Below are 13,539 nucleotides of genomic sequence, written 5' to 3'. Positions count from 1 at the left end.
ATGAAGAAAGATTTGAGGTGTCATAAATCTCAAAATTCTTCAGGAAGTGGGGCAGATTATTTCTGAAGAATTTGGAAACGTGAGCCTATTCATCATCATACATTTGACATAATTTAGCTGACAGCGGAACTGAATTAAACTACTGTATTGGAATGAATGGTCCAATTTTATGCATACTGTACTGGTCTCTTACAACAATATACTTACTACCTATTCAGCCCACTGTCTCTAGACAACCTTGAAGCAACCACTGATATGTGAAAATATGGGATAGGGAAAAGCAAGAACACATTCCACATATTACTACTGTGTACTTCTGAGTGTCAATACCAGTGCAGAAAATGGACACCAATATATTTTTTCATCAAGGTAACACACACACAGTTTAATTTGATATATAAATACATGGCACAGAAGAAGTCCAGGTAGAAAATGGAAGGCCTCATATTTAGTAGTAGCTAAAGTATCTGGAACCATATATTTTATTAAGAGTGTGTTTCCATGAGGGTAACCTTTGAACTAAAGCACCAAACTAGGATGAAATGTAGAGGCTCAAATGCATATCAGTTTACACAGCAGGGCTGCGTTTCATACCATCAAGTTGCTTCCACCCTTCTTCTCCTATTCACTCCCATTTCACTAAATCAGAGAAAGCAGTATGTCTGAAAGTAGATGGCGTTATTGCTTATGAGGTATACATATCTACCAAAAGAAACCAGCTGATCCACATCCAAGGAAGGGCTTGAACAAGTGCAGAAGGGAGGACACAACTTTCTGGAATGAAATGCAGTCCATAATTGTTTGTGTTATAAGTCTTGGAGAAACTTTGACAGAGCATTAAAACATATGATTAAAACATGACATTCTTACTAAATACACATTAGACAGTTCCTCTTGAGTTATGTCAGGGACACCAGTCCTTCAAGTCAATTCTTACAATATGTTCAACAACTCAACCTGAGTATTCGTGATGAATCTCACATGTTACATTCAGTGACGTTACAGTAATGTTATGATTCAGTGTGCAGACGTTGTGTTCAGTAACATTAGGTTGACCTTTGTTCATTCGTTCATAGTTTGTGTTCCTTCCAGCGTACATACGGAGAGATTAAAACAGCCTTCAAGTCATAGCTCCTCTCCTCGCACACTCCCCCCCCCAGCTTCTAGACCTGCTGCATGGACCTCAAGTTTGGAGACACCTGTTGGACATCAGAGAGAGTTTTGAAAGGAGAGAAACCATCTGTGTTACTATTGACGGTATTCTCACTGAGCATGCTCAATAGCTTAGTCAACTACTTTTGATAAACGCTCTTGGTTTTCTGGTTTTACGAAGACGGTTCAAGTTAAATATGGATTTACTGAGAGTATCATGTAATTCCATGCCTGTTTCCAGATTATATTTTTGAACGAGTAGATATGGAAAAGTTGGCTGGCTAAATCAAATCAAATCATTCGTCCTGCTTTGAACAACACAACCCTGAAGTGGCCAGTCAGTATATTCCCCGTGGCCAGACTGGCTGTCCCTGTAAGACTCACCGCAAAGTGTGCTCCAGTGCATGCCTTAATGTCCTCTGGAGTGAGTCCCTCCCACACCTCGATCAGTGTCAGACCTTTAGTTTTGTCCACATCAAACACAGCCTGGGAGAGAGTGAGAAGGGGAGAGAGTGAGAAGGGGAGAGAGTGAGAAGGGGAGAGAGGGGGAGGGGAAGCGAGAGAGAGAGAGAGAGAGAAAGAGAGAGAGAGATGGATGGATTTATTTAATAAGACAACATCTGAAATGTTGGGTGGAGGCCTAGAGGGTTAGACCTGTACCTGTTGAGTTCTCTGACATAGATGCCGTTTACGTCAAACGAAACTCAAAGTCCGGCAATGCACCCTGGAGATTCCTGCATTTCAGCTCAGAGTCTGTGTTTGTTCTAATCGTCAGAAAATGATTGAAATGAAATGTTACTACTCTCACATCGTCAAAAACATTCTAAGAAAGCACTAGCTGTATGAGCGAAGCCATCTCAAACAATAGGAATACCTTCATCTCCCAGCTGGAGCACAGACACTAAAATCTACAGGGGTCCCACTGTCTGACTTTTCTCTGTGTTCACAAGGCCAGACTGGCAGTTTGGTCTGAACCGAGACTCACCCTAGCCACATTCTTTCAGGACACCAGAGGTGTTGTGTAGGTCTCTCCTGCCCTTTTGGACTGGCCTCCCAATGACTCTGGCTGCGTCTCAAACCACACCCTATTTGTGATAGCACTTCTTTGGACCAAAAGCGCCATTTGGGATAAATCTTGTTGTTTTAAGATATGGGCTTTGTCTCAACAACATTCTTAAAGATTCCTATCCTCTTCTCATTTCTTTCTTTCAACACCACTGACTGATATAATTTTACTGTATCGCTGCCACCTGGCATGTCCTACTACATCAGCGATGGAGAAAAGGACACAAGTGGTTAAAAATGATTGAGACACTGCCGGAGACACTGCCATGGGCCTGTTAAGATATATATTTTTTTATGATTTTTGTGCAATTTCTCTGTTGTCATAGTAATCTACAATGAGCATTTGGCTGCTCAGTGGGCAACCGGCCGGCACCCCTACCAAAATGGGCCGGCCCGGCTTTCTGATTGGCTGAGCTGAGGTCGCTCAAATTCACATTGAAAGTCAAATGCTCAGAGAGACCCGCCCTGACTCTCTATCATTAAATCAGCCAAGAGAGCACTTCCTAAATTGTCACCTCACTCAAAACATCCTATTTGTTGGATGGCTAAATTGAATTGGTCAAACAGTAAAGTGCATTGTCCTCATGATTCCTGTAATGAAAGTGTCTGTTTTGCTCCTGTGTCTGTTTCGTTGGGGCCTGCTGCTGTGATGAGTGAGCCACTCCCCACCTCCCCCCATGCGCTCCAGAGGTAAATGCAGTCTGATCATATACCATTTCAAAATGCAATTGTAGGGGAAAATATCGTGTTTGGAGCTTCATCCCCGTGTCTCTGTTGAAGATGAGTGTCTTAGCTTTCTGTATTTCTCAACTCTCAATATTCAGCTCAATAGCAACTATTTTAACACCAAGATATTTGATATGGCTTTGAAATATGGAGCGGCACGACCATTGCAAGGGCTTAGGCCGATAGGTAGCCTACAACTGCAAAACATTTTTAGGAAATTACATTTACTGTTGGATGAATACATGGCTACAAGCAGTGAGCATTATATTAATAAGAAAGCCATGATATATCAGACCGTATACCATGGGTATGACAAAAAAAATAGTTTTACTGCTCTAATTACGTTGGTAACCAGTTTATAATAGCAATAAGGCTCCTCGGGGGTTTGTGATATATGGTCAAACTCCGCGTTGCGTCGTGCTTAGGAACAGCCCTTAGCCGTGGTATATTGGCCATATACCACACCTCCTCGTGCCTTTTTGTTTAAATATAGCCTAAGATGTTTGCTTGGCTTTTATAACATGGCTTAAAGAGGTACTCTGGGATCTTAAACACAACAAATGTGTAACATATTGCACAAATTGGATTTGTAACATCACACGAAGTGCGAAATTCGTATCGTATCACGAAATGGATGACGTAGCGCACAGAAAATGTAAGAGTTGACGGTGTGCGCAGTGATGTGGGCTGGTGTGGATAAAATGCCAAGGCCGAATTCTTGTCCCAGTCTGCCACTGGTATGTAGGGCCGGCCCAGCCCCTGACATGACTCTTAAGACACTGTATGCAAGGATTATTTTGTTTTTAAGAATGCTGAATTACCTGTGTTGCTCTCAACAACCCCCATTCTGTCACACCTCTGCGAAGCATTGGTGCTGTTGTGATTTGATTGGAAGTTCACTTTTAGTGTCTCTGCTATTGATCAACAATTCAGATTTTGAATACAAACAGGTCATATGGTTATAAAAGGGTCTTAGATTCATTGTTTCTTTTTGTTCCTGTCCTGCTTTGGCGAGGCACCTACACGCACTCCTCCACATGGACTTCTTGGGGCATGGTCTTTTAGGCCACGACTTCACCCCCTCTCTGATCATGACTAGATTATGAATACTGCTGTTTAGCTCATGGAGTCAGATAATATGCATTCTAATAGACTTTGTTTGGCATAGTCTTATTATGTGTCGCAGGTCTAAGAATATATAAAAAATATTACCCAGCAACACTCTCGGGAAAGCTGTGAGAACCTACAGCTCATTAGTAGGATGGAGTGACAGGGAGATGCAGGAGGATGGATGGATGGATGGATGAGAGAGAGAGAGAGAGAGAGAGAGAGAGAGAGAGAGAGAGAGAGAGAGAGAGAGAGAGAGAGAGAGAGAGAGAGAGAGAGAGAGAGAGAGAGAGAGAGAGAGAGAGAGAGAGAGAGAGAGAGAGAGAGAGAGAGAGAGAGAGAGAGAGAGAGAGAGAGAGCAAAATAATGTGGGAAAGGAAGAGTATGGGAAAGGAAGGGGAAAACATGGAAAGAAAATTAGAGTAAGAGTGGAAAGCAAAGGGAGGGAGGCAGAGACTTGTCTTGGACTGTCTGTGACGTTAGTGACTGGACTACAGCACTGGGCAACAGCATAACGCCATCATCACACTGTACTTTGGATTAGCGTCTTCTAAACTGAGGCCAGTTCTGTTATTCACTAAGCCTGTGAAATTAGCTGGTCTTCTCATCATAATTATCCCTAGTCTGATTTTATCAGTCTGATGACTCCTTCTGTACAGACTCTCCCATTCCTCCTTTACCCCATCTCCCTCGCTCTCCTACTCCCTCTTACCATCCCTTCCCTCTCTCAGCTCATCAACACAACCTTGTTGCGTTGCGTAACGTGTGTTAGAGCTAGGCTGGAAACAAAAGCCTTTGCACAATTGCGTTCTCCTGGAACCGGGTTAAATAACAGTTTTAACAGAAGTAAACATAGAAAGTGGGGAATAACCAGAGAACGTTAAGTACAATTCTGGGAATAGACTGCCAGAGGTAGCAGTTTGCTGCTGCAATTACTCTGAACCAGGGGAATGTCTGTTTCCACTGTGAATAAATAGGTAATTATTTTGGGCTGATTTCCTTTCCAGAGGGGAACGCTGTTTCATGATTTACTGTTTACCAAACCAAGCACGTTCCGCAGGGTTTACTGTGGGGACCGCTGCCATCTAGCTAACACACATTGGCAGGCTGCTGTGAAGAGTCCTCATATGAGAGGGGCACAGAGGATCATGTGGCTACCTGATCCACCCAGAGGACAGAGAGGGGGAAGGAAGGAAATAGGGAATAGTAACAAGAGAGGATACCAGGAAGAGAGGGAAAGGTAGAGAAGAGAGTGGTGGGGGTGAGGGGAGAAAGAGAGAGAAAAGAGAGAGAGAAGAGGAGCGAGGTAATGAGAACAGACAGATGGGAGGGAAGAAAACAAGGATAAAACAGAGAAGGGCACAAAAAAACGGGAGGAAAGGATGAGGATAGAGGAGGGGGTAGAGCAGAAAAGAGGGATGAAAAAAGGAGAGAAGGAGGTGGTGATGACAGTGGTGGGTAGGAGACGCTTTAACCTTTATAAATGTTCGGAAGCATGTTGCGCAATCACTCTAAAACGCACCCAGGCAAAAATGTACGGGTGGAAAAAAGAAAAGCACACACTGTCTCTCCAACCTTGACTGGTCATAATTCTACAGCCGCCTTTAGAGAAAGCGAGAGAGCGAGAGAAAGAGAGCGAGCGGGAGAGGCACAGACAGACAGAAAGGAAGGAAGAGATTGAGAAAAGGAAACATACTGGCGCGATAGGACGCCGAGAAAAACACGGCTACATGGCACACAAGGCTACCCGCATCGATCTGCCTCTCTACACCTAGCACAAACCCAAACTATCCCCTATAATACTGAATACACACACACACCACACACACACGCACAATCAATGATCCTCTGCAGGCCTCCATTACACCTCTGTGCCCCCTGTGTAGAAGCCAGCTGAGCTGCTAATGGAGCCAGCGATGACTGCTGAAGCCTTTTGTCCTGCTGAGCACAGTAGACAGCAACAAGCATTACCCAGGGTCACAGGATGTCTGCTCTGGTGTGCTCAGATAGGTTAGAGTACAGACTATAGGGCACATTAAGCTATAGAGCCCATCAGATTAAACTAAATACTGCACAAAAAGCATTGTCAATATTTTAACAATTACAGTACCTTCAGAGAGTATTCACAACCCTTTGCTTTTTCCACATTTTGATGTGTTACAAAGTAGGATTCAAATGGATTTATTTAGCATTTTTTTGTCAACGATCTACACAAAATACTCCCAATGTCGCAGTGGAAAACTAACATTTGTAAAAAAAAATCTATATGATAAATAAAACACTAATATATCTTGATTGGATGAGTATTCAACACCCTGAGTCAATACATGTTAGAATCACCTTTGGCAGTGATTACAGCTGAGAGTCTTTCTGGGTAAGTCTCTAAGAGTTTTGCACACCTGGAGTGTACAATATTTGCACATTATTCTTTTTTAAATTCTTCAAGCTCTGTCAAGTTGGTTGTTGATCATTGCTAAACAGCCATTCTTAAGTCTTGCCATAGATTTTCAAGCCAATTTAAGTCAAAACTGTAACTAGGCCACTCAGGAACATTCAATGTGGTCTTGGTAAGCATATTTGGCCTTGTGTTTTAGGTTATTGTCCTGCTGAAATGTGAATTTGTCTCCCAGTGTCTAGTGGAAAGCAGACGGAACAAAGTTTTCCTCTAGGATTTTGCCTGTGCTTAGCTCTATTCCGTTTCTTTTTATCATAAAAAACTTCCTAGTCCTTGACGATGACAAGTATAATGCATAACATGATGTAGCCACCACCATGCTTAAAAATATGAAGAGTAGTGATGTGTTGTGTTGGATTTGCCCCAAACATAACACTTCGTACTCAGTTCATTTCTTTGCCACATTTTTGCTATTTTACTTTAGTGCCTTATTGGAAACAGGATGCATGTTTTGGAACATTTTTATTCTGTACATGCATCCTTCTATTCACTCTGTCATTTAGGTTAGTATTGTGGAGTAATTACAATGTTGTTGATCCATCCTCAGTCTTCTCCAAGCATAGCCATTACACTCTAACTGTTTTAAAGTCACCATTGGCCGTATGCTGAAATCCCTAAGCGGTTTCCTTCCTCTCTGGCAACTGAGTTAGGAAGGACGCCTGTATCTTTGTAGTTACTGGGTGTATTCATACACCATCCAAAGTGTAACTAATAACTTCACAATACTACCAATAGCTTCCCTTCTTTGTGAGGCATTGGAAAACCTCCCTGGTCTTTGTGGTTGAATTTGTGTTTGAAATTCACTGATCGACTGAGGGACCTTACAGAAAATTGTATGTGTGGGATACAGAGATGAGGTAGTCATTCAAAAATCATGGTAAACACTATTATTGCACACAGAGTGAGTCCATGCGACTTATGTGACTTGTTAAGCAAATTTATACTTCTGAACGTATTTAGGCTTGCCATAACAAAGGGGTTAAATTAAATGTGACGACAAAAGGGGACAAATACATGTGCCTGCTTGCTACAGTATGCGATATTCAGATCGAAAAATGTACCAGTAAGGCTCTGGGCCAAATTCTGACTGATACGCTTACCTGCTGCTAAACTGTGATATTGTATTACAGGAATTGTGCTATGTAACCCTGTAGGGGATGAATAGACATGCAGAACAGCAGGTAAACATGAGCAGGCACAGCAAATGTATTGAGCCATCTGTCAGAACACTGAAATCACAACAAATGTACAGCATACAGCCCCATGCTGCACACATACAACACCACAGTAATAATGGCTCAGGCTTTGGAAAACATTGTAAGAATGTTAGGCATCCTCCAAGTATCTCATTTTGAACAATCCCGGTAAGATAGCCTCAGAGTTGAACATTTTATAATCCTATCATAACAAATAACTGTGGCTTCTCAAACAGTATATCCTTTGAGTTACTTTTTTACTAAAGTAAAATGTACAGAGAACAAAAATATTAACGCAATAGGCAACAATTTCAAAGATTTTACTGAGTTCCAGTTCATATATGGAAATTAGTCAACTGAAATGAATTCATTAGGCCCTAATCTATGCATTTCACATGAATGGGAATACAGATATGCATCTGTTGGTCACAGATACCTGATAAAAAAAGGTAGGGGCGTGGATCAGAAAACCAGTCAGTATCTGGTATGACCACCATATGCCTCATGCAGTGCGACACATCTCCTTCGAGTTGATCAGGCTGTTTGTGTCCTGTGGAATGTTGTCCGGCTCCTCTTCAATGGCTGTGCATAGTTGCAGGATATTTGTAATTTTATTTGTTGTTTTTTTACCCCGTTTTCTCCCGAATTTCGTGGTATCCAATTGGTAGTTATATAGTCGTCTCATCGCTGCAACCCCCGTATGGACTCGGGAGAGGCGAAGGTGGAGAGCCGTGTGTCCTCCGAAACACAACCCAACCAAGCCGCACTGCTTCTTGACACAATGCCCACTTAACCCGGAAGCCAGCCGCACAAATGTGTCGGAGGAAACACCGTGCACCTGGCGACCGTGTCAGCGTGCACTGCGCCCAGCCCGCCACAGGAGTCACTAGTGCGCGATGGGACAAGGACATCCCTGCCGGCCAAACCCTCCCCTAACCTGGACGACGCTGGGTTAATTGTGCGCCGCCACATGGGTCGACAGAGCCTGGGCTCGAACCCAGAATCTCTAGTGGCACAGCTAGCACTGTGATGCAGTCCCTTAGACCACTGCGCCACTCGGGAGGCAAGTTGCTGGATATTGGCGAGAACTGGAACACACTGTTGTACACGTTGATCCAGAGCATCCCAAACATGCTCAATTGGTGACATGTCTGGTGAGTATGCAGGCCATGGAAGAATTGGGACATTTTCAGCTTCCAGGAATTGTGTACAGATCCTTGCGACATGGGGCAGTGCATTTTAATGCTGAAACATGAGGTGATGGCGGCGGATGAATGACACCACAATGGGAGTCTCTTCACGGTATCTCTGTGCATTCAAATTGTCATCGATAAAATGCAATTATGTTCGTTGTCCGTAGCTTATGCTGCCCTTACCATAACCCCACTGCCACCATGGGGCACTCTGTTCACAACGTTGACGTCAGAAAACCGCTCGCCCACACTGTCTGCCATCTGCCCGGTACAGTTGAAACTGGGATTCATTATTGAAGAGCACACTTCTCCAGCGTGCCAGTGGCCATCGAAGGTGAGCATTTGCCCATTGAAGTTGGTTACGAAGCCGAACTGCAGTTCAAGACCCTGGAACGGACGACAAGCACGTAGATGAGCTTCACTGAGACAGTTTGACAGTTTGTGCAGAAATTCTTCAGCTGTGCAAACCCACAGTTTCATCAGCTGTCCAGGCGGCTGGTCTCAGACGATCCTGCCGATGAAGAAGCCGGATGTGGGGGTCCTGGGTTGGGCTGTGGCGATCATGAAATTTTGTCAGCTGGTGATTGTCAAACAAATAACTGCCGGTCTCACGGTAATTGACCATTAATTAAAATAAACACTTCTATGTATAGCCTTCAAGCCACTGATGCAGACCTTTGGAACATCTACATTTTAAAAAGTTTAATAAATCCATTTTATATAGCCTACACCATCACAATAAATCCATTATTTATTTTAGACAGGTCTAAAGAAATATGAAGAAAATGTCTATTTAAGAAGAATAGAATAGCATACTCTTGAGTTGTCCTTATGTTAGGCCCTGATATGGCTATACCATATGGCTGTGGGCTACACTAGTTCATTTAGCAGACAAGATTTGCTTAGAATTCCGTGACATTATTTTATAGTATGAAGAATACAATTGAATATAGCTGAATAAAATAGAAAAGGATGTTTTCTCAAAATTATTTCTGAGGTAGTGCGCACATGCGGCTATTCTGTGTTGAGCGGTTAACAAAGAAACAGGTCCTCCTATATGCTTAATTTAGAGTTATTTATGCAACCTTAGATGTGATACAAACATTGGGCTATATGTTTTGATTCGTAATACATTCTAAGGCTGCATGATGCGACTAATGATGATTTGAAAAGTTGCATGAAAGGCATGAGCTCGGCTTTGTTTCTTGCACAGGCTGCACACACTTCATCAATCTCTCATTCACAATTTGACAAGCACTTGATAATGCCTCAAATTTCAAGACGGCATTCCCCTAGCGTGGCTGTAATGCCCCCTAAAAAAATCCCTCCTCCCGGCTGCGTATTCCGAAGCACCTCTCACTCACATGGCTCTCTCAGATATCTCAATTCTTATTAGCAAATTCCCGTCACGTGATCAGGTTCTCGTCACAGGCATCTATCTCTGCTCCAAAGTAGGCTACAAGTGAAGACCGACACATCCGAGACACAACTGCGGGCGTCCTTCTTATCGAATTCTGAGGTGCATATTGAAGATGTTAGAAGAACTGTCGACATTTACTTTTCATCAGCCAACAAGATGAGTAGTCCTAATGAACAGCAAAAGCACTAGCCTATGTCATTCTACTATCTCCCTTAGTACAAAAGTTTACCTATTCTATTGATCAACTTGTCCTTCTGTCAGATAAATAAATATTCCAAACATAGTCTGGGTCAGTTGTGGGATGCGATAGATTCCAAATTAATACAACAACTCACATCAAAAAATATTTTAAAAGCAATGAGGCTGATGCAACAGATCAAAACATTTAGCTTAAAATGTTGATAAACTATTAGGCTATATCTCACATTATAAGCCCAGCAATGCGCACACGGCAGTAGGCTATCAGCGCGAATGTTCCAAAATGCAATCAATTAGTGAGAAAACACCATTCTCAAAAGTGACCCCAAATGCGATTATGCATGTAATGCCTTATTATAAAAGGTGCCTTTTTATGGTGAAAATGACCTTCCAGTTAGGCTCTACACCGGTTGTAAAGCGGATTAATGTGCTTCATTTTAAGAAGTTATTTGGCCACTTTAGTTGTGATACAAACCTTATCAAAACACATAGGTCTATGGGCTAGGCTAAGTTGTTTTCATGCAGGCCAGGTAGGCTACACTCCTGTAATGCGAAGCAATGTGCTTTATATTCGTAAAGCTGTGGTAATATGGTCACTGTAACAGCCCTCGGCTGGCATGGTAACACGTGGTCTGCGGTTGTCAGGCCGGTTGGACGTACTGCCAAATTCTCTAAAACAATGTTGGAGGCGGCTTATGGTAAATAAATTAACATTAAATTCTCTGCCAACAAACCAAATCTTCAAATCAAATTTAATTTGTCACATGCGCGGAATACAACAGGTGTAGACCTTACAGTGAAATGCTTACTTATGAGCCCCTAACCAACAGTGCAGTTTCAAAAAATACGGATAAGAATGAGATAAAAGTAACAAGTAATTAAAGAGCAGCAGTAAAAAGAGAAAAAAATCTATACAGGGGGGGGGGGGGGGGGGGGGGGGCGGTACAGAGTCAATGTGTGGGGGCACCGGCTAGTTGAGGTAGTATGTACATGTAGGTATAGTAAATTAAAGTGACTATGCATAGATGACAACATAGAGTGGCAGTGATATGGGGAGGGGGCAATGCAAATAGTCTGGGTAGCCATTTGACTAGATGTTCAGGAGTCTTATGGCTTGGGGGTAGAAGCTGTTAAGAAGCCTCTTGGACCTAGACTTGGCGCTCCGGTACCGCTTGCTGTGTGGTAGCAGAGAGAACAGTCTATGACTAGGGTGGCTGGAGTTTTTGACCATTTTTAGGGCCTTCCTCTGACACCGCCTGGTATAGAGGTCCTGGATGGCAGGAAGCTTGGCCCCAGTGATGTACTGGGCCGTTCACACTACCCTCTGTAGTGCCTTGCGGTCGGAGGCTGAGCAGTTGCCATACCAGGCAGTGATGCAACCAGTCAGGATGCCCTCGATGGTGCAGCTGTAGAACCTTTTGAGGATCATGCCAAATCTTTTCAGTTTCCTGAGGGGGAATAGGTTCTGTCATGCCCTCTTCACGACTGTCATGGTGTGCTTGGACCATGTTAGTTTGTTGGTGATGTGGTTGTTGTCCTGGAACCACACGGCCAGGTCTCTGACCTCCTCCCTATAGGCTGTCTCGTTGTTGTCGGTGATCAGGCCTACCACTGTTGTGTCATCGGCAAATTTAATGATGGTGTTGGAGTCGTGCCTGACTGTGCATTCATGAGTGAACAGGGAGTACAGGAGGGGGCTGAGCACGCACCCCTGAGGGGCCCCTGTGTTGAGGATCAGCGTGGTGGATGGGTTGTTACCTACCCTTACCACCTGGGGGTGGTCTGTCAGGAAGTCCAGGATCCAGTTACAGAGGGAGGTGTTTAGTCCCAGGGTTCTTAGCTTATTGATGAGCTTTGAGGGAACTATGGTGTTGAATGCTGAGCTGTAGTCAATGTATAGCATTCTCACATAGGTGTTTCTTTTGTCCAGGTGGGAAAGGGCAGTGTGGAGTGCAATAGAGACCGCATCACCTGTGGATCTGTTGTGGCGGTATGCACATTGGAGTGGGTCGAGGGTTTCTGGGAGGATGTTGATGTGAGCCATGACCAGCCTTTCAAAGCACTTCATGACTACAGACATGAGTGCTACGGGTCGGTAGTCATTTAGGCAAGTTACCTTAGTGTTCTTGGGCACAGGCACTATGGTGGTCTGCTTAAAACATGTTGGTATTACAGACTCGGACATGGAGAGGTTGAAAATGTCAGTGAAGACACTTGCTAGTTGGTCAGCGCATGCTCGCAGTACACGTCCTGGTAATCCGTCTGGCCCTGCGGCCTTGTGAATGTTGACCTATCTAAAAGGTCTTACTCACATTGGCTGAGGAGAGTGTGATCACAGTCTTCCGGTACAGCTGGTGCTATCATGCATGTTTCAGTGTTATTTGCCTCGAAGCGAGCATAGAAGTAATTTAGCTCGTCCGGCAGACTCGTGTCACTGGGCAGCTCTCGGCTGTGCTTCCCTTTGTAGTCTGTAATGGTTTGCAGGCCCTGCCACATCCGTCGAGCATCAGAGCCGGTGTAGTACGACTTGATCTTAGTCCTGTATTGATGCTTTGCCTGTTTGATGGTTCGTCGGAGGGCATAGCGGGATTTCTTATAAACTTCCGGGTTAGAGTCCCACTCCTTGACAGTGGTAGCTCCACCCTTTAGCTCAGTGCGGATGCTGCCTGTAATCCATGGCTTCTGGTTGGGGTTGGACGATGTTATCGATGCACTTATTGATGAAGTCAATGACAGATGTGGTGTACTCCTCAATGCCATTGGAGGAATCCCGGAACATATTCCAGTCTGTGATAGCAAAACAGTCCTGTAGTTTAGCATCTGCTTCATCTGACCACTTTTTTTTAATTGATCTAGTTACTGGTGCTTCCTGCTTTAATCTTTGCTTGTAAGCAGGAATCAGGTTGGAATTATGGGCAGATTTGCCAAATGGAGGGTGAGGGAGAGCTTTGTATGCATCTCTGTGTGTGGAGTATAGGTGGTCCAGAGTTCTTTTCCGTCTGGTTGCACACTTAACATGCTGATAGA

General features: G+C 43.8%; 1 protein-coding gene across 1 annotated transcript in view; it reads right to left on the bottom strand.

The window, feature by feature from the left end:
• Positions 1-370: 370 nt before the first annotated feature.
• The window catches only part of oxct1a (3-oxoacid CoA transferase 1a), a 118,582-nt gene continuing 105,413 nt past the window's right edge, over positions 371-13,539 (bottom strand). The window contains exons 16-17 of the mRNA XM_038988244.1: positions 1,537-1,638; positions 371-1,199 (exon numbers count right to left, since the gene is read on the bottom strand). Of these exons, the coding sequence (XP_038844172.1) occupies positions 1,164-1,199; positions 1,537-1,638 (138 nt within the window). The 3' untranslated portion in view covers positions 371-1,163. The remainder of the gene's footprint in view (positions 1,200-1,536; positions 1,639-13,539) is intronic.

The sequence above is a fragment of the Salvelinus namaycush genome, chromosome 1, assembly GCF_016432855.1.
Source record: "Salvelinus namaycush isolate Seneca chromosome 1, SaNama_1.0, whole genome shotgun sequence".
Taxonomy (NCBI): domain Eukaryota; kingdom Metazoa; phylum Chordata; class Actinopteri; order Salmoniformes; family Salmonidae; genus Salvelinus; species Salvelinus namaycush.
Note: the sequence above shows the minus strand (reverse complement) of the source record. Positions and strands in the feature narration are given on the sequence as shown.